General features: G+C 31.1%; 5 protein-coding genes across 5 annotated transcripts; 2 read left to right on the top strand and 3 right to left on the bottom strand.

The window, feature by feature from the left end:
• The first annotated feature begins 1539 nt into the window (after positions 1 to 1539).
• On the top strand, positions 1540 to 5317 carry LOC101264606 (uncharacterized). Its single transcript, XM_019212943.3, has 9 exons — positions 1540 to 2156; positions 2396 to 3218; positions 3310 to 3471; positions 3553 to 3766; positions 3931 to 4083; positions 4170 to 4232; positions 4312 to 4356; positions 4437 to 4782; positions 4952 to 5317. The coding sequence occupies exons 2-9, from the start codon at positions 3201 to 3203 to the stop codon at positions 5118 to 5120; spliced, it is 1170 nt and encodes a 389-aa protein (XP_019068488.2). The 5' UTR covers positions 1540 to 2156; positions 2396 to 3200; the 3' UTR covers positions 5121 to 5317.
• A 131-nt stretch (positions 5318 to 5448) lies between these two features.
• Positions 5449 to 6472, top strand: LOC138347643 (uncharacterized). The gene is made up of 3 exons (XM_069295949.1): positions 5449 to 5473; positions 5640 to 6192; positions 6270 to 6472. The coding sequence occupies exons 1-3, from the start codon at positions 5449 to 5451 to the stop codon at positions 6445 to 6447; spliced, it is 756 nt and encodes a 251-aa protein (XP_069152050.1). The 3' UTR covers positions 6448 to 6472.
• Positions 6473 to 6772: 300 nt separating this feature from the next.
• LOC101264907 (uncharacterized) lies at positions 6773 to 10176 on the bottom strand. Its single transcript, XM_069295098.1, has 4 exons — positions 9397 to 10176; positions 8786 to 9336; positions 8054 to 8664; positions 6773 to 7975 (listed from the first exon to the last, which is right to left on the bottom strand). Exons 1-4 carry the CDS (start codon positions 10077 to 10079, stop codon positions 7529 to 7531), a joined length of 2292 nt encoding a protein of 763 aa, XP_069151199.1. The 5' UTR covers positions 10080 to 10176; the 3' UTR covers positions 6773 to 7528.
• A 4326-nt stretch (positions 10177 to 14502) lies between these two features.
• LOC101258632 (probable xyloglucan endotransglucosylase/hydrolase protein 23) lies at positions 14503 to 15774 on the bottom strand. The gene is made up of 3 exons (XM_004235109.5): positions 15440 to 15774; positions 15160 to 15353; positions 14503 to 15065 (listed from the first exon to the last, which is right to left on the bottom strand). Exons 1-3 carry the CDS (start codon positions 15710 to 15712, stop codon positions 14669 to 14671), a joined length of 864 nt encoding a protein of 287 aa, XP_004235157.2. The 5' UTR covers positions 15713 to 15774; the 3' UTR covers positions 14503 to 14668.
• A 3898-nt stretch (positions 15775 to 19672) lies between these two features.
• Positions 19673 to 21126, bottom strand: LOC101258926 (probable xyloglucan endotransglucosylase/hydrolase protein 23). Its single transcript, XM_004235110.4, has 3 exons — positions 20607 to 21126; positions 20331 to 20524; positions 19673 to 20235 (listed from the first exon to the last, which is right to left on the bottom strand). Exons 1-3 carry the CDS (start codon positions 20874 to 20876, stop codon positions 19839 to 19841), a joined length of 861 nt encoding a protein of 286 aa, XP_004235158.1. The 5' UTR covers positions 20877 to 21126; the 3' UTR covers positions 19673 to 19838.
• Between the last annotated feature and the right edge of the window lie 463 nt (positions 21127 to 21589).

Below are 21589 nucleotides of genomic sequence, written 5' to 3' on the forward strand. Positions count from 1 at the left end.
TTGTTAAGTTCAACTTGGATTCTTTATCATTGTTTCTCTTTGCCCAACCGCTTCTTTGTTCTTCTTAAACTTATGCTGTAAACTAACAATCAATTTTCCTTAATTAAATAAGAAAACCTTACACAAAATTTCCTTAATTAAATAAGAAAAACCTTTCAAAAAAATTTCCTTATATATTCCCATAAAAGTTTCCTTAATTAAATAAGAAAATATTATTGAACGCTATTTTCTTTTTCAACTTGGTTGCGAACTCCTTTATAAAAGGAAATTTTCTGTACTGTTGCTTGTCGAAAAAGCAATACTTCCACAACTTTATATCTTCTAATTTGCGAGGTTGACTTTCTCCTTATCCAAGTTGGATTCGGTCTGTAAGAAACACGTCAAACAAGCCGTTTCTTTCATTTGTTCTTGTATTTTTCAATTATCAAAATCTTTCTCATTTGTTCTGTACTCATTTCATATGTGTACATACATTACGAACACAACAAATAATACACACATCTTCCGTTTTTTGACATGTTACTGCTACAACTTCTTAATTTTGTCATACTTCAAAACAACGAGAATTTAACACACTTACACTACACTAAAGTCCTATTACCACCCTAAACTTATTTTATAAATAATTTTTACCCCTTTTCAGCCTATGTGGCACTAGCTTTAAAAAAAAATGTCAACACGCGGTGGTTCCACAAGATAGTGTCACGTAGGTCTAAAAGGAGAAAAAATTATTTATAAAATAAGTTCAGGGGGATACTTGTGCATTTTCCCTATAATTAATTATGAGCTAGTGCTTGACTCCAAATTTTCAAATATGCTTTGCAAATCATTTTTAGGTGAAGTTTCACCATGTGTTTGACCATAAATTTTGAGAGAAATATTTAACTATTTCAAAAAATATAATTTATACTCATAACAAAAAAAAACTATAATTTTGTATTATCGTTTTAAAATGAACATATTCATTAAAATATAGCCCTATAACATAATTGATAAGAAAAACAACAAACAAGTGTGCATGAGCAGAACCAAGAAAGAGAAGATCCAGAGAATAAAATCTAGAAATTGCACCAAAAGAAAATAAAATAAAACACACCAAACAAAAGAGATGATTCATAAAAGTACAATGAACAATGAACAAACAATTACATAAAAAGAAAACAAACCGACCAAAACAACAAAGGGAAAACGAAAAACCTACCAATTTTGAAGTTTCAAAAATTTGAGGTGTAGAAGTTAGCTGAGAAGGCGATGGTTCACTTTCTATTCGTTTGATTTTTGTATAAATCTAAAGATAAACATGCAAAATTAATACAAAACCCTCCACCACGTGTTGAACAATCAATAAAAGAAAAAGAAAAAGAGTCATGATACTTGTAAAAAGGTATTACGAGCAATACCTTAATTGCACATTTAAACTTATCACTGATTAAGAATTAATTATTGGAAAAATTACATAAACAAAGACCTTTTATTTTATAATTACCAATTTTAAGTACACTTTTTATTTATTACTATTTTTGTCAACTTTTAGCTATATTAACTTAAAACAATTTAAAACCCATTTATTCCTTTTTTATACAAATTTTAAACAAAGTTCATATCCTTTCTCGCTCTTTTTTTTTCTTTCTCCTTCTCCTCGTCAAAAATTAGGGTTCCTGTTTGCTTTTTTTCTCCATTTTTCTGCACGAATCTTAATGGAAGAAGGTCTTAGAAGAAGTCCGCGTCTAGTGACGGCTTCGAATCGAAAAGTTTATCGAAGAAATCGAAAGAAGCTTCAAGTTTCGTCTTCTAATTCTATGGATGAAATTCCAAGTTTTAGTTTGGGTATATCACAAATTTCGGGAGAGAAGAACAATGAGGAGAAGAACAATGAGGAGAAGAACAATGAGGAAGAAAACAAGAAGCAAAAGAAAGGTAAAAAACGAGTTAAAGAGGTTAAAACAATGAAGAAATCAAAAAAAATATGTGTTACTTTGGCATCTACATCAAAGAAAATCGTTGACAGTGATGATGATTTTGAGGATTTACCTCCTCAATTTCAGTCAAAAAGTTTGAAAAATAAAGATGGATTGGAGAAGAAAAGGCCGGTGAATGATGGAAAAACACGAAATCGTTTACCCAAAAGTGTCATTCTACCAGAGAGTAGATATCCGGTATGTGCTAGTACTTCTTAGTTATTTGTTGTTTAGCAATGGGTTGTATGTTGATTGCTGCTTGTTTTTTAGATGTAGTATGTGAAATTATCTTTAATTCAACTTTCATTCAACTTTAATTCATATTTAATTCAACTTTAGTTGAACTTTAATTCAACTTTAATTCAACTTTAATTCATTTTTTATTCATCTTTAGTATGTAATAACACATTTTTAATTCATGTTTAATGCATATGCAGGATCGTAAATTCTGGAAACATCCTGATGTTGTGTATATTTCGAGTAGGTGGTCATGTTACACTAATCATAGTGTCATTGAACAAATCAAACTATCTTTATCTGATTAATAACTTGAGATGTTTAGGAATACATGTTTTGGGTACTTTCTTGACCTTCCAAAATCAAGCACACAACTACAACTTATTCATTGTCTTATAAATAGAGAGTTAAAACACACACCGGATGATGTGTTTGCTATTGAAATAAATAACAAAAAGTTATTTTTTGGTCTTAGAGAATTTGGGATAGTTACAGGCTTAAATTGTGTTGGTGATGGCACATCTATCAATGTTCCCAATTCTAGATGTAGTTTGATGAGTAGTTATTTTCCGGAAAAAATCACAGTTCCAAAGAGTCATCTACGTGCACTGTTTTTAGCTAAAAAAATTCATAGATGATGACTCGGCTGTTTCATTGGCTGTTCTATACTTCATTAATGATTTTTTATTTTCATATGAGGACAACGAATACCAAATTAGCAATAGAGATTTTTACCTTGTGGAAAGTGGAAAATTCAATTCATATCCGTGGGGTTTAGATGTCTACAAAAAGTTGTCTGATTCTGTGAGGCATGAGCTTAAGTCAACACATAAGTACTATAGAATTGGTGGCTTGCCTCTTGCTCTTCAAATTTGGATATTTGAGTGTTGTTCAAAGGTTGATGAAGATATAGCTATTCGTGTTGCTGATTCTATTCCAAGAATCTTGAATTGGAAGACAATTGCAGAAAGTCCATGGTTAAAATATATTGAGAAATGTCTCTTCATGCCTACAAAAAACAAGGTATTTGTACAAAGTTAATACATTTTATTACATTGTTTATTTGAACTCAAGTTACTATATCTAATGTTATTTTGTGTATTTGGTTTTTCAGTTTGAGAACATAGTGGCCAGTGAAGATGAAGTATCCAAATTCAGGCTTCCTGAAACTCGTGATTACCATGCTGAAATTTTGAAATTGGAGCCTAAAGGATCAAATCATGGTCTAGACATTTTGACCAATGAAGTCATAGAATTGAGAAAAGAGCTTGTAAAAGTATACACAAACTAAACTTTAGGCTTTTTATTTTAAAACTGTTATTTTTTAATATTTTCGTTATGATTTAATATCTATTAGGTGAATGAAAATAACAAAGCGCTTGAAGAGAAGATTGATTTAGGATTCAATCAAATCAAAGAATTTGTGGTGAACTCAAACAAACAATTATTGGAGGATATTTCTTTGCTGTTTGCTAAGAGTGGTGGTAGCAGCTCTGTTATTCGAGAAGTTAAGGAACCATCTAAGAAGCATGCTGACGAGACATTTTCAGGTGGATTAGATTTTAATGGAGGTTCGTTTATATTTTCAGTAAATTTCTGTTATATTCATAATATAATTTTAATATATAGTTTAGTATTTTCTTCCAGTTAATCAATAAATGACACGAATTCGATATTTCATTTTTCAGTTAACTTTGATATGTTTTTTTTAATAATATGTTAATTACATATACAGCATTTTCTCCCCGTGTTAATGCATCTGTAAATGAATCGAGAGGGAACGATGCTCATGTTATGGGATCAAATCAAAATGAAGAATCTCAAGTGCTTAAAGCTACAGTTAGATTTGCTGATGTTGAAAATCTTGAAAGAGTATCAAGTAAAATAGGTAATGAAGGATTTTATACAAATATATTACATATTTCATATATTTTAATTCAATTCTGTTTTTTTAAATGTTCTTGTTATGTACAGATGAAGATGTTGCAGGAATTGTTATTGAAAAAGTTCTATCAGAGGTTGTTGCTGATATAAATGGTATTCATTTTCTTAACTTCAACTAAACTTCTTTCGATTTATTTTGATAACATTATTAAAATATTTATTTGGCTTACAGTCCAAGAGGCTGCTGATGTGAATACAGTTGGGGCGAAACCTGATGGTAATGTAGTAAAAAAAACCAACATAAATAAGTGTTGCATCTGTTGATTGTAAATTAATCAATATATCTATTATATGCAGATGCAACAGAGGATTGTCAAAAACCTTTGCATACTTTAGATGACTTTATTTTACTTGATAAAGATCTTTCTCAGATCAATAGGACTGAAGAATCTTATCTAAAAAAAAGAGCCCAAGTTGATCAAAACAAAAAGAAAGTGTCACCGAAGAAACGTGGCAGAAAGAAAAATCCAGGAAAGTTAATAACATCTCCCTTCACACAACATTTTGAATCTGGAGGAACTTTATGTGTTACACGTCAGGTTTTTGAGACAAAACATCCTTTTTTATATGCAAGCGGAGGAGATGATGAATCTGATTTGATCGATTCATTCACTAAGTGGCTTTATATGGGTACAAAAAAGAGGTAATTTATTTTGATGTTTTTGGGATAATTTTCCTAATTCATAATATATACAAGCTTAATTCAACTTGTGGAACGCTCTGTACCTCTTTTTTAGTTTCGTATTTGCCTCTTTTTTAGTTGTTCCTGTCTCGGTTTTGAGTATTTATTTATTTTTGTTCTGTTTTGATAGGGGAAAGAAACCTTATACAGATGCTCTTAATGTTATCAATCCAGCATTTGAATTGGGTGTCTGTACAGTAGATGAAAGACTCTGGTTTTTCAAATTGGCACATTCTGGACAACAATGGTGTGATGAGGTTTGTTATATAAATTTTAGTTGGACGTTAATATTTCTTTGATTCGTTCTGTTTCTTAATCTTGAGTTTGTCTTTGTCTCAACTAAAATTCTTTCTGTTTAGTTGTGTAGATAGATTGTATTTTTCATCTATTGAAGCTCTTTAGTTGTGTGACATTGTAATTCTATAGCTTGCAAGTCATTTTTCTTTCTGTTCTTGTTCCCTTTGTCTCTGTCTTTCAAGAGGGACAAAAGCTCAGGATATTGCGAAAAGAATGAAACTTGTAATCATGTTCTTGTTATTTTAGCTTCAATTCTTTTCTTTTGAGGTTCATTGTATCATTAAGAATCCACATATATGCATATACATGAGCTAGAATATTATATAAAATATGTCAGCTTCAGTAAGTTACTGTTGTCTCTAAGTTTTTTCTGGGTAGAAATTGAACATCTTCATAAGTTCTATCACTGTTGTGTTTCACCAATATGTGATGAATGAGCCACACTTGGGGCGAAAACAGAGTTTTACCTTAACTTTGAGTTGAAATTTCTGCACTGTTCTTTCACTATTCTGTTTCATAAGTTTTTTTTTTTTTGCAGCATATTGATGTCATTTTCTATTACCTAAGAAAGAAAGGAAAATATGATACCAACAGTAATGTTCGTTTTACGACGACTGATTGTGTTTTCAAGACAAAGATTACCAATTCTTTCTTTAAACTTTGTGATGCTCATGAGGATAAGAAAAATTTTAAAGTTTTAGATTCTGATGATATTGCCCGGTATATCAGTGGACGTCGTTTGTTGGCAAGTACCTCGTGGGATAAAGTGGATTTTGTTCTTATTCCACTAAACATTAAAGAGAATCGTCACTGGATTTTTGTGGTGTTTGATATTGGGCAAAGGTCATTGGAGGTGTATGATTCATTTCCGGCTAGGGGTGGGGTGAATTTAGAGGTAAAAAATATTGTTGAGATGCTTTCGGTTGTTTTACCATATTATCTAAGTGTGGTTAAGTTCTATGATAAGCGTCCTGAATTGAAGTCAACACCAAAATACAGTGAGATAAATGAGTTCGAGAAAATTGAGTTTCATTTCATAACTAAAGATGTTCCCAGACAAAATGAGGATTCACTGTAAGTATTATTAAATATGTGTTTTTTTTAGTTATTAAATTGATTTTTTGATAATAATTTTATATTGAATTTTGTAGGGATTGTGGAGTTTTCGTTGCTGCATTTGCGGAGTTTGTAAGTAATGGCCAACATATTCAAAATCAACAAGTAAAGGCAGACATTGTCCGAAAGAGATTTGGAGCTATATTATGGGAATATGCAAGAAGGAAGCAAGCGAGTGACCTTCAAAGTGAAGACGAAAGACCAGTTAGATAAAGGAATATAGTTATATTAGTTAGTATGACTATGAAAACTATATAATGTAAAACAATTTGTAGTTACTATGGCTATGAAAAATTGTATTGGTCTATTTTGTAAGTCTTGATATTATATACCTAACTGTGTTGTTTATATGTAAGTCTTCTATTTGAAGTTGTTCCTTCTTTGTGTCCTTATTGATCCTTTCTGTTTGTACTTCCTCTAAGGAATTTTGTCTTTGCAGTTGGAATGCTACATATGTTAGTTTGTTTGGGAGCAACAAGCTGCTGCCCATGTCTATCCAGCTTGCTGGAAGTATGCATGATTGAGTTTAAAAAAGTCAATGCTCCTCATACTTCTGTTTGAATGACACTATGAATGCTTATGTAAAACTGGCAGGAAATGGTAGTAAAAAATTGTAATTAGGTTGATTTAAAGTTATAGTTTTATTTGAATATGTAATTTGAGTAGTAAAAAATTGTAATTTTCGAGGTGAACATGAAACCTCAATAAGTTGTGAAAACTATAAAAAAAATCATGTATTTTTTTTTGGTTGCAAATATATGAACTTCTGTGTTACGAATCGATACTATTTATTTTTTTGAAATCCTATTTTTCTTTATAGAATTAGAACAAGACATTAATCTTAAAATTTCCACAAGTGAATTAAACCTGAATTAAACTTGAATTAAATCTATTGGTAACAATTGAATTAAACCTGAATTAAACTTGAATTAAATATATATTACACAAATGGTAACAATTGAATTAAACCTGAATTAAACCTAAGCTAAAGTTGTATTACACAAATACTAACAAGTGACAAAGAGCTATATTACAAAAATACTAACAAACCAAAAACATACCAAGCATCACCCAAATTCCCCAACCTGACAATTATACTCAGCAAGACATTTCCAAGCCTCAAGCTCAACTGAGTTATTCCAGTAAACTATATCATTTCATCTATATATCATATAAAATGTAACTATACACATAGAAACATTCCAGTAAACTGAATAACATGAGATTGCACAACTAAGAAAGCATTCTATTAAACTGAATAACACGAGATTGCGGAACTAAACAAATTATTTTTTTATTCTTGATCATAAGGCCTGACATTTTTGCAAGTCTTCCTGTTGTGATCATGTTGTCCACAATTACTGCATGTAATTTTCGCCTTCTTGAATCCATCTTCTCTCAGTTGAGTATGTCTTTTATTTTTTGGCCTTCCCGGAGGTCTCTTTCCATGAGGTGGAAGTACAATATCTTGAAGAACATGTGTTGGTGTGTTCCATGTACTTTCATTTGGCAGGGGATCCATTTGAAATTGATATGTCAACAATAAATTTTTTCTTGTATAGTAAGCCGAACAATATTTCTCATAACCAGTGTGTTTTATTGTTAAAACGGCCAAAGCATGTGGACATGGTAACTCATCCAATTGAAATCTCCCACATGTGCATGTACGTTGGTGAAGACATACTGTGAATTGTGTAATACCATCAAGTACGGTATACACATATTTATTTGTCTCTACAACCTATGAAAAAAAATATATTCAAGAGAGATGTTAGATATGAATCTGAAGAAAAAATACTAGCAAACAGATTAGGCATACCTTTAATTTCTCTGATGCAGTTTTATTGCGCCGCAATATATTTTCATACTTTTTTCCAAGGTGAAAACCTGAAAATGTCGCCTTTGATCTGTTATTGTTATTCCATTTCTGTACAAGTTGTCTCATGAATTCCAAGAGTTGCAAGACTGTAAGAACTTTGGCATGTCTTGTTCGTGAATTGACTGATTCTGCTATATTTGATGTCATCATCCAAGTTCTGTTTACTTCAGCATGCACACGCGACCATTTGTTGTATCCAATGTTCAACAAGTAATCTTTGATCCTCTTATCTATCTTCTCAACCATTGTCATACATTGATTAAATTCTGTCATGGTGTATGTTTTTGCCATAGAGTAGAACAACTCAGTGACCCTTTGTTGACTTCTTCTGAAATTTTTCATTATGTTTTGCAGTAAGTGCCACATACATGCAAAATGAGGTACTTCATCATAAACTGTTGAAACTGCCTTAATAATGCTTGCATGCCTATCGGAAACGATACACATCTCTGGTCTTTGACCAAATGCATCTCTGAATTGCTCAAAAAACCACCCCCAAGATGAATCATTCTCTGAATCGACAATAGCATAAGCAAGTGGCAATATACTCCCTGCACCATGTACACTTTTTTTAATACAAGTTTAATACATTTTTACTGCAATCATAATTCAATTTTAATACATAGTTCAAAAATTCAATATAAAAAACAGTATCATATTCGAAAGTCTGACCTGCTGCATCTAAGGTATTAGCGGTTAACAGTGTCCCTTTGTATGCTCCTTTTAAGAAAGTTCCATCAACAACTACAATTGGTCTACAATATTCCCATCCTTTTATCGAGGTGAACAAAGCTACAAACGCATATAAAAAACGGTCATCCTCTGATTTGTGAAATCTTATATGAGAACCAGGGTAAGTCGCCTCTAGTATGTGAAAGTAGCTTGGCAACTTTGCATATGATTGAATTGGATCACCCCGGATTAATTCAAGAGCTGCTTCTTTAGCTCTCCAAGCTTGCATATATGTGAGTCGCACACCATATTCAGCTAACATGTCATGTTGTATGTCTTTTGGTGTGTAATTAGCATCTGGTTCAGCATATTTACCCACAATAATACTCCCAACAACACTCTTAGTTGCTAGCCTTTCCGATAATGAATTATGTAGCAACAAACAAGTGTGTTCGCTTTCAAATTCTCTAATCTTGAACATTTCAGATTTGTTCAAGCTTGAAGCTCGTAAACTCCAACTGCAGCTTTCTCCTAGGCACTGTATCGAATAGCTGTAGAAAAAATATTAATACACAATTAATAATTTAAAGTGACTTGAATTTAGGTCTTACCTTATTGCGCTTGATCTTGTTGTCTTGAATTGAAAATGATTAAGAATGGAATGTCTTTTTAGTGCACTAGTGAGGACATATTTATTCTTATACACCTGATCTTTTTCAAATAAAGAGTGATTGGGATTAATAATGATGCCTGGTGCTAATTCTTCTAGCTCATCAACTTCCTCACATGATCCGAATCCAATTAACCCTATTGCTTCATCAATACCATTAAATGTATTAGAGAAGTATGAATTGTGTATAACCCTCATATCTCCTGAAGTGTCTGAACACAAAAGTGGAATGAGTGCAGCATTAGTCTCCAAGTTGACTGGTTCAGTTGTTGTGACACATAAAGGGTATCTTGTCATATCTCGATGTTCCTTTTTAGTTTCAAGATATACCTTTACCCCCATATCATTATGAATTTGAATTGGAGGAGACCTTTCATCAATTTTATATCTTATTTCAACTTTACTTGTTGATGTGTCTATTGACAATTGAGTAGCAATTACAGAAACGAGGGTGGCAAACGTTGACTCTGTGTGTATCAACACACCATCTGCCAAGTAGTTAATATATTTGTTGCTAGGATCCCATCGTCCATTGAAGTAAAGCATCACCGCTATATTAGTCATATTTTTTCTGCACATCATTAAAGAGTGTATTACTATTATTAAAAGACTAGAGAGAGACATATAGATTAATCTGCTAGAAGAGCATCACTTTGCTAACAACTAAATTAAATCTTAATAAAATCTAAATTAAAAATTTATCACACAAATCCTAACAAGTGAATCAAACATGAAAATAAGTTGTATTACACAGATGCTAACAAGTGAATTAAAACTGAATTGAAGTTGAATTACACATATGCAAAGAAGTGAATTAAACCTGAATTAAAGTTGTATTACACAGATGCTAACAAGTGAATTAAAACTGAATTGAAGTTGAATTACACATATGCTAACAAGTGAATTAAACTTGAATTAAAGTTGTATTACACAGATGTTAACAAGTGAATTAAATCAGAATTAAAGTTGTATTACACGGATGCTAACAAGTGAACCAAAACTGAATTGAAGTTGTATTGTACAAATGCTAACAAGTGAATTAAACATGAATTAAAGCTGTATTACAAATGCTAACAAGTGAATTAAACTTGAATTAAAATTGTATTAGACAGATGCTAACAAGTGAACTAAAACTGAATTGAAGTTGAATTACACATATGCTAACAAGTGAATTAAACCTGAATTAAACTTGAATTAAAATTGTATTACACAGATGCTAACAAGTGAACTAAAACTGAATTGAAGTATTACACAAATGCTAAAAAGTGAATTAAACCTGAATTAAAGTTGTATTACACAGATGCTAACAAGTAAAATAAAACTGAATTGAATTTGTATTACACAAATGCTAAAAAGTGAATTAAACATGAATATACAGATGCTAACAAGAGATCATACTTATTAGAGAAGAGAACTGAATACCAGACACTCACAGGAACTTGAATCAAACAAAATCTCAACATAAATCATCAAACAAAAAGGCACACAAGTAGCGTAAACATAAATCTCAACATAAATCCACACAAAAAGAAGAAAGGCGTAACGATCTGGGCACTGTCAAGACCACAATTACAAGCTCACATTAAAGGATCAGTTAAGTGCAAAGTAGACCAACAAAAATCGCAGAATGCAGTGCAAGTAACCTAAATTAACAGATCTTACTCAACACTAACCTTTAAATTGCAATGGCGAGAGAAAATTGAAGTCGCCGGAAAAAAATTGCAGTTGCGAGAGAGAGAGAAAAAATTGCAGTCGCGAGAGAGAAGAAAAAATTGCAGTCGCGAGAGAAGAAAAAATTGCAATTGCAGGCGTGGGAAAATTTTGAGGCGAGAGAAAAAATATGAAGTTGAATATTCAATTAAATTGACATTTATGGTTAAAAAAATAATACTGACAAATATGGTAATTATTTTTTAAAAAGTAGACACACAAGTTATTTTCCCTTAATTATTGTATAACTTACATAAATCACATAGTGTTAGAAATAAATTACATCTTATCCCTAATTTTATTCTAATTACAATAATCTCTTAAAATTTCTACTTTTCTGATACATAACTTAACATCCGGATACATTAATTCTGATACAAGAAAAATCTGTTTGTTGAGCTAAAAAAGGGAACAAAATCTTTTCTGTTGCGCTTAAAATGGAAAAGACACATAAAATTAACTATTCAATCCATAAATTACTCAATTAATTTATTTTCACTGCTAATCAGTCTCTACCAAAGCAAAACAGCTTCAAAAATTTCAAATTTCTTCTCCCAAATTGTTAAAAATCTTTTATATTTTGATTCAAAATTATTGAAAAATTGAGTTGATACATTATGAATATCTCTATTTTATTGAGAGATTCAAGAATCTAAGAAAGAGAGATGAGTTTAATCAAACATTGTAGCTTGGAGATTGATGAGTCGAGAAAAATATGAAGATTCGATTCATTACAGAGACGAGTGTTATTTTATCCCTATACAATTGTCTGACGATACTATCATAATAATTTTAGATTCAAAATTCTTCTCCGTGTTCATTGAAAATTCGTTCAGTTTTGTTATTATTCATATTCTTCCAGTAACATCAGCTGGGCAAAATTATGGTGAAGTTTTGAGTAAAATTTTTTTATTTTACGGAGCTGAGAGATCTGGGTATCTTCCTCATAACCAGAGAGTTCAATGAAAGGGTAATTCTGGACTTAATGATGAAAAATCTAGTGTGGTATGTTATAAAATTAATTAGCTATATTTTAGTTGTGAATGGTTTGTGATGAATTTGAGTTTTGATTTTTTTGCGGGATACTTTTGCAGATTGATTTGGTTGAAAGTCATTATGATGTTAGTAATAATGTGGATCTAGTTTGTCAATGGATTGTTTTCATGGAGTATTTTGGAATATGGTAGATAATTGGTGCTAGTGAAGAACTTAGTCATGCTATGGATGTTTTTAAGTGGGTTAATGTTTATTTACTCAAAGCTCATTCTGAACCTTATCTTCATCACGGGAGATGTTGTGTAGTTGATTTTTTATTGATCTCGAGATATTGTGTAATCGATTTTTTGTGAATAGTTGCATCATTGGTTATTGTAATGTATTCGGTTGTTGATTTTAGATTGACACAATAGTGTTATTAAGTATCAAATACCATTTTAGTTGCCAAAAGAAAGGATATTTAATTGTAATTTGTATTAATGTATCATGGTCATTAATATATATCAAATACATTTGATACACATTCGCCATTAATATGTATTTGTATTGGTTGTCAATCTGAAACTTTTACTTCCTCCGGAGGTTGTGGAATGTGTTGCATAATGAATCATAAAAATTATAATGTAAGAGTTAAAAAGATAAATATCATAATTTAATACATAATAAAGCAGTCAACATTGTCAATGTTATGTATCATATACCTATTATTGAAACTGATACATAGTGCTCTAATTATAGAACATTGTGACTTATGTATCAAGGTTATTATGGAACAATATATAAATATACATATACATAGCCTTCTAAATTGGATAAGACTGAACAAACACGAAAAATTGTAGATACATAACATACAACTGATTTGGTACTGTCTATATAGCCGTTAAAACTTGAATAGGATTGAAGATACATTGTAGAACTCGACACATATAAATGATATACTAGGTAATGTTTATGTCTCAAATACATTTATATTGAGTAGGATAATTATACACAACAACGATATCAGAAAATTGTAGATGAAAAATCTATAAAAATAATATTTAAACGATAATTCAAGAACTAGAGATTTTTTTGATGAAGAAATAGTTCTATCGCTTTAGGGACAAGAAATTAATAAACTAGAGAGAGGATAAATTTGAAATTCAAAAATTGGAGTGATGAAGATAATTGCTAATCTATGGGAGTGATTTCCGTGAAAATAGGAACAAAAATCTTTGTGTTAGAGAGTTGTAAATTATGTATCTAGAAAAGGTGAGAAGGAAAGGAAAATAACGATTTTTGTAATATTTTGAAATGATAGAGAATTTTAGAAAATATGAAAATAAAGATTGTGTAGTTAAGCAATTTTTCCTTAATTATAACCCATTAAATACAATTTATTTATTTTTAATCTTGTTATAAATTATTAATGGCGTAATTTGAAAGGTAAAATACTAGTTTTTTTTTATAGTATTTGAAAACTTGCAATATTTGAAAAAATATGTTTACCACGTAATGGCAAGTTGGTATAACCAAGCCCCATTTTTTCAAGTTCTTCCCGAATATATTAATGGTCAAACAGATCCTAAATATTTAGACTTTTCTCACGCCTTCTCATCAATTAAGATAGAAATGTGAAATGATGCAAATTCACCTTTCATTATGTATCTCCATCTTAAAGCCTCTTTATTTACTACACATTTTTTTTATTTGGAAAATAAAACTGAGAGTGTTTTCTCCCGACTCTCTCTATTTTACCACTAATCTCTAATTATATAGAATTAAATACTAGTTCTCCAAATCTACCACAAACATTAGTTATAACTTTGAAGAGAGGCAAGGGAATAAACAATTCATGGTTTTGTGAAAGAACCAAAAATAGCACAATTAACACATCGTGAAATGGAGATGAATTTATCAAGAACACATAAAAACTACAATCGAATCAAAGGCAAATTGGAAGTCATATGCGGAAAAATCAATTTACACAGGCACTTCACTTAAGCTGAAAGTTGGTCACAAAGGTAAGGTAGTACAGGTATGGAGGACCACTGAAACTTGTTATCCATTCTTGAGATTTGAAAGTAAAAAATAAAGACGATTAATTGTGGGAAGGAAGAAAATGAATCGAGTTTTTACAAATCGTTACAAGGGAGATACTCGACGTATTTTGATGATTTATGATACATCGGAGATAGGACTAAGTTAAGGGAACTTCATGCTGTCATACCTGATATATACTTTTGTAAAAGCAAAAGAGAAGATACAGAGAATAAATCTAGATTTCTTTTTGTTTTCCATCTTATTTTTTAGGCTTTGGGCTGTTCACTTTTGGATAAAACTAGCCCACTAGGTCAAATTAGAAGAAGAAAAAGTATCTATTTCATTGTTTATATAACTTAGTACAAAACTAAGATGTTTCTAATCCTCAATAATTATTGCATCTTCTACTGATGGGTACAAAACAATAAAAGAATCAATACAATAGTTTTTAAAGTAATACACTATTTTTTCATTATTAATGCTCAGATATTCTGAACACAATCTGCTGGAAATCCCTGTGGAAATCGCTTTGAATCAGTGCAGTAATCATAAACCATGTAATTCTTCTGCACCCATTTGAGCCTCTCTTGGCTTGTGTTATCTAACTCTTCATTCAACCATGAATTGCTAGTTGAAGCTGCAGAATTGGAACTGCAAGAAGATGAAGAAGTGGGAATACAAGCATTAGCACTGAAGTTTCTGTAAGAAGCACTAAAGGGTGCTTGGCTCCAATCAGTCTTAACAAGGCCTCCTCTTGTAGCCCAATCATCAGCATTCCAAAGACTCGAATATATCCTCATGGGTTGGTTCTTTGGATATGAAACTCCAATCGATTCACTATTCTTGTATTCTCTAATTGGCGTTCCGTCCACATAAAATCTGTTTCAACCATAAAAATAAGAGACCCCAAATCAAGATTTATCGCAAAAGAATGTGTTAGATTTGAAGAAAGTTTGAATGTTTAACTACTTACATGATGCGTTGTGGATTCCAAGTGATGGCATAAGTGTGGAAATCAGCAGTAGGGTCAAACCAAAGATGAAATTGTTGTTCTCTGTTTCCTTTGCCTTGACTAAATACATTAGTATGGAGAGTATAAGGATCACCACTTAAATTTCCCAAGAATTCAAAATCTATCTCATCATGTGTTGGTCCTTGTGACGACAACTGCAATAAAAGAGTTCAATTTCAGGGGATATTCATGTATATATATATAGCTCAAAAATCATTCAGAAATTAAGGGAATTACTTACATAGTAAGCAGTGACAGTGCCAGCAGAATTTCTTGGGACAAGTTTGAGCTGCATGTCAATTTTACCAAACAGATATTCATTCTTGGATTGAAAACCAGAGCCTGAGATTTTGTCAAGTGAGAGAGTAAGGAGGTCGCCATTGTTAAGTATTTTTGCTCTGCCATCACCCCATGTAATGTCGAATTCTTGATCAAACTTGGCCCCAATTGCAATGCCAAAAGCACTAATCATAAAACACATTACAAGTACTAACTTAGAAGAAGAAGAAGCCATGTTTAACTGTTAAGATTTCAAAGTTTGTTGGATGAATTTGAGTTGAATAGTTATATGGGGTTTTATAGGGATTTATACCACCCCAACCTCAGCAATAAAGAAGTAGGTAGAGCAGAGCGTGTGGGGTTAGGCTTGAGGAAGCAAAGAGGAAGGTTAAGTAAAACAGAAAACAAGGGAAAAAATAAAGATTTTGAGCTGGAAACAGGATTAAAGTGACGGCATCAAAGCTAAGTGACAGACAGACCATATATTATACTCTCACTCCTAATTATTTGGCTACTTTTAAATGTGTTAATTATTGATATAATAAATTTACTATTAGTGAATGATCAAAACAATTAAAATTTTCAATAAAGTTTATTTTTTAAAAAATATTTAATTAAAAATATAATAAGTAAACTTTTTAAATTTATTTTAAAAAATGAACAAGTAGAGGGAGGGTGGATATTTCCAACCGTCAAATTATATTTACATAGCTGATAAGTTTAAGAGAGAGAATTGCTTATATTTGTAATTTTGCTTTAAATTATTTTTATTTTTTAAGATAATTTAAAAATAACTAAAAGGTCAAAAATATAAAGTGATAGTTCAATTTATGTCCTAAATTATATTTCTTAATGGGGTGCATCCTCTCGAAAATTTAGTTAATACGAACTATAAGGAGTATAACCTAGTAATTAGATAGTATAGTAATTATAATGATTTGCTTATTTGGCATGATTTATTGATAGTGTACTTAAAAATATTTTTTTGATTGCACAAATATAATTATATAATTAAGGAAAAATACACAAGTACTCTCCTATCTATGTTTGAAATTTTTTAGAGACACACTTTGTTGGAATTCTGACCCCTAAAATTGTCTAAGGAACATGTTTATTTCATATGTTCATTTGTAGATTACAGCAGTTACGTTTTGTGAAACAAATAAAATAATAACATAATATTTTATCGCGGAAAACCTCAACTTTTAAGGGTAAAAACCACGACCTACACCTCTGTAGAATTTAACTCCACTTTATTAAACTTCAAGTCTCAACAAAAGATTACAAAGCTATGTAATCTAAAGAATTATAAACTCTAATTCCTAGCTAAGAAATTATAAACTCTAATTTCTAGCTACCCACAGACATAGAACCCCCGGTTTTATATCTTCTAATGTTCTTCAAGTTCTACAACTTGTCAAACAACTCCTACTCACAAAACTCATATTGTAATCATAACTCTTAATTACAATCTTACAGTTCTCTTTCACAAATTGCAATATTCCTAATAAATCTCAAAACTCTCTCAGACCTCTTGATCGTATTTTGATCTTTTCTCTATGTAAGTGCACAATTTTTCTCAAGCGAAACTATCGTCTATTTATAGATTTGGAATTGAATCAAAAACCTATTTCAACTAGAAATCCTACTTCATGTAGGACTGCTCTTTTGTGTAGAACCTAGTTCAACTTGAATTTGTCTTCGCCGCATCTTCAACTCCTTGTCTGAATCAACATTGTCTTTGCCTTTATAAAACCTTGTTAAGTTCAACTTGAATTCTTTATCATTGTTTGTCTTTGTTGCAACCGCTTCTTCGTTCTTCTTAAACTTATGCTATCGTCTCAAGAAAAACTTATACTTAATTTTCCTTAAATAAGTTGCAAGGAAAACTTACAATCAATTTCCTTAATTAAAAAAGAAAATCTTCCACAAAATTTCCTTAATTAAATAAGAAAAACCTTCGACAAAAATTTCCTTATACATTGCCATAAAGTTTCCTTAATTAAATAAGAAAACATTATTGAACGCTATTTCCTTTTTCAACTTGGTTGCGAACTCCTTTATAAAAGGAAACGTATGTACTGGTTGCTTGTCGAAAAAGCAATACTTCCACAGCTTTATATCTTCTAATTCGCGAGGTTGACTTTCTCCTTATCCAAGTCGGATTCAGTCTGTAAGAGACACGTCAAACAATCCGTTTCTTTTATCTGATCCTGTATTTGTCAATTATCAAAATCTTTCTCATTTTAACAAATTCCCCCTTTTAGATGATGACAAACAATGCATTACGAACACAACAAATAAGACGCACATCTTCCCTTTTTTGCCAAGTTACTGCTAGAGCTTCTTAACTTTGTCATACTTCAAAACAACGAGACTTTAACACACTTACCTTATACTAAAGTCCTATTATCACCCTGAACTTATTTTATAAATAATTTTTATCCCTTTTCAGCCTACGTGGCACTAGCTTAAAAAAAATGTCAACACACAATGGGCCCACAAGATAGTGTCACGTAGATCTAAAAGGAGAGAAAAGTATTTATAAAATAAGTTCAGGGAGATACTTGTCATTTTCCCTATAATTAATTATGAGCTTGTGTTTGACTCCAAATTTTCAAATATGCTTGGCAAATCATTTTTAGTTGAAGTTTCACCATCTGTTTGACCATAAAATTTTGAGAGAAATATTTAACTATTTCAAAAAATATAATCTATACTCATAACAAAAAAGAAACTATAATTTTGTATTATCATTTTAAAATGAACATATTCGTTAAAATATAGCCCTATAACATAATTGATAAGAAAAGCAACAAAAAAGTGTGCATGAGCAGAACCAAGAAAAAGGAGATTCAGAGAAGTAAAATTTCGAAATTGCACAAAAAGAAAATAAAATAAAACAAACAAAACAAAAGAGATGGTTCATAAAAGTAAAATGAACAATGAACAAACAATTGCATAAAAAGAAAACAAACAATCAAAATAACAAAGGGAAAACGAAAAACCTACCAATTTGAAGCTTCAAAAAGTTGAGGTGTAGAAGTTAGCTGAGAAGGCGATGGTTTACTTTTTATTAGTTTGATTTTTGTATAAATCTAAAGATAAACATGCAAAATTAATACATGTTGAACAATCAATAAAAGAGGAACAAAAAGAGTCATGATACTTGTAAAATGGGTATTAAGAGCAATACCTTAATTGCACATTTAAACTTGTCACTGACTAAGAATTAATTATAATCCATTAAATACAATTTTTTTTTTCAATCCTGTTATAAGTTATTAATGGCGTAATTTGAACGATAAAATACTAGTTTTTTTTTATAGTATTTGAAAACTTGGGAAAAATATGTTTACCAAGTAGTGGCAAGTTGGTATAACCAAGCACCATTTTTTCAAGTTCTTCCCAAATATATTAATGGTCAAACATATCCTAAATATTTAGACTTTTCTCACGCCTTCTCATCAACTAAGATATAAATCTAAAATGATGTAAAATTCACCTTTCATAATGTATCTCCATCTCAAAGTCTCTTTATTTTACTATGCATTTTCTTTATTTGAAAAATAAAATTGAGGGTGTTTTCTCCAGACTCTATTTCACTACTAATTTCTAATTTATATAAAATTGAATACTAGTTCTCTAAATCAACCACAAATATTAGTTATAGCTTTGAAGAGAGGCAAAGGAATAAACAATTCATGGTTTTGTGAAAGAACCAAAAATAGCACAATTAACACATCGTGAAATGGAGATGAATTTATCAAGAACACATAAAAACTACAATCGAATCAAAGGCAAATTGGAAGTCATATGCGGAAAAATCAATTTACACAGGCACTTCACTTAAGCTGAAAGTTGGTCACAAAGGTAAGGTAGTACAGGTATGGAGGACCACTGAAACTTGTTATCCATTCTTGAGATTTGAAAGTAAAAAATAAAGATTATTAATTGCGGAAAGGGAGAAAAATATATCAATTTTTTTACAAACGTTACAAGGGAGATACTCGACGTATTTTGATGATTTACGATACATCGTAGATAGGACTAAGTTAAGGGAACTTGATGCTGTCATACCTGATATATACTTTTGTAAAAGCAAAAGAGAAGATACAGAGAATAAATCTAGATTTCTTTTTGTTTTCCATCTTATTTTTTAGGCTTTGGAAGAGAACTAGCCCACTAGGTCAAATTAGAAGAAAAAAAAGTATCTATTTCATTGTTTATATAACTTAGTACAAAACTAAGATGTTTCTAATCCTCAATAATTATTGCATCTTCTTCTGATGGGTACAAAACAATAAAAGAATCAATACAATAGTTTTTAAAGTAATACACTATTTTTTCATTATTAATGCTCAGATATTCTGAACACAATCTGCTGGAAATCCCTGTGGAAATCGCTTTGAATCAGTGCAGTAATCATAAACCATGTAATTCTTCTGCACCCATTTGAGCCTCTCTTGGCTTGTGTTATCTAACTCTTCATTCAACCATGAATTGCTTGTTGAAGTTGCAGAAATGGAACTGCAAGAAGATGAAGAAGTGGGAATACAAGCATTAGCACTGAAGTTTCTGTAAGAAGCACTAAAGGGTGCTTGGCTCCAATCAGTCTTAACAAGTCCTCCTCTTGTAGCCCAATCATCTGCATTCCAAAGACTCGAATATATCCTCATGGGTTGGTTCTTTGGATATGAAACTCCAATCGATTCACTATTCTTGTATTCTCTAATTGGCGTTCCGTCCACATAAAATCTGTTTCAACCATAAAAATAAGAGAACCCCAAATCAAGATTTATCGCAAAAGAATGTGTTAGATTTGAAGAAAGTTTGAATGTTTAACTACTTACATGATGCGTTGTGGATTCCAAGTGATGGAATACGTGTGGAAATCAGCAGTAGGGTCAAACCAAAGATGAAATTGTTGTTCTCTGTTTCCTTTGCCTTGACTAAATACATTAGTATGGAGAGTATAAGGATCACCACTTAAATTTCCCAAGAATTCAAAATCTATTTCATCATGTGTTGGTCCTTGTGATGACAACTGCAATAGAAGAGTTGAATTTCAGGGGATATTCATGTATATATAGCTCAAAAATGATTCAGAAATTAAGGGAATCACTTACATAGTAAGCAGTGACAGTGCCAGCAGAATTTCCTGGGACAAGTTTGAGCTGCATGTCAATTTTACCAAACAGATATTCATTCTTGGGTTGAAAACCAGAGCCAGAGATTTTGTCAAGTGAGAGAGTAAGGAGGTCGCCATTGTTAAGTATTTTTGCTCTGCCATCACCCCATGTAATGTCGAATTCTTGATCAAACTTGGCCCCAATTGCAATGCCAAAAGCACTAATCATAAAACACATTACAAGTACTAACTTAGAAGAAGAAGCCATGTTTAACTGTTAAGATTTCAAAGTTTGTTGGATGAATTTGAGTTGGATAGTTATATGGGGTTTTATAAGGGTTTATACCACCCCCACCTCAACAATAAAGAAGTAGGTAGAGCAGAGCGTGTGGGGTTAGGCTTGAGGAAGTAAAGAGGAAGGTTCAACGTAAAACAGAAAACAAGGGAAAAAATAAAGATTTTGAGCTGGAAACAGGATTAAAATGACGGCATCAAAGCTAAGTGACAGACATGAGCCCATATATGATATTCCGCGGCCTTTTACTAATCCAACACTACTCCTGCTACGATCGTGTAATTTTTGCACCTTTTTTCAGATTGACCATTTCATTTTTTTTTTATGTACACCTTCCTAAATGCATTTTGTGGGAAAATGAATAAATTCATTTTAAAATTTTATCTCAAACATTTTTAAATTATTATGGTGAATTATTACATATTTATATTGTTCAAAAGTGAATTTTTATTTATTTCAAACAAATAGCACCACAATGAGAGGTGTATCACATTCGTGTTATATCAATGTTATTTTCCTACCTAATTAGCAGGGGAAAATATATTTATACCTAAAGTGTATCACGTGACACGGCTATATTAAATTTTTTTACAAAATATATCTATATAAAAAATGAAAAGATAAACGCTAAAACAATTAAAAGAACACTGCTTGTAATAGAATGTTCCCATCTTTGATTCCTTACG

This window comes from Solanum lycopersicum, chromosome 3 (assembly GCF_036512215.1).
Source record: "Solanum lycopersicum chromosome 3, SLM_r2.1".
NCBI classification, from domain to species: domain Eukaryota; kingdom Viridiplantae; phylum Streptophyta; class Magnoliopsida; order Solanales; family Solanaceae; genus Solanum; species Solanum lycopersicum.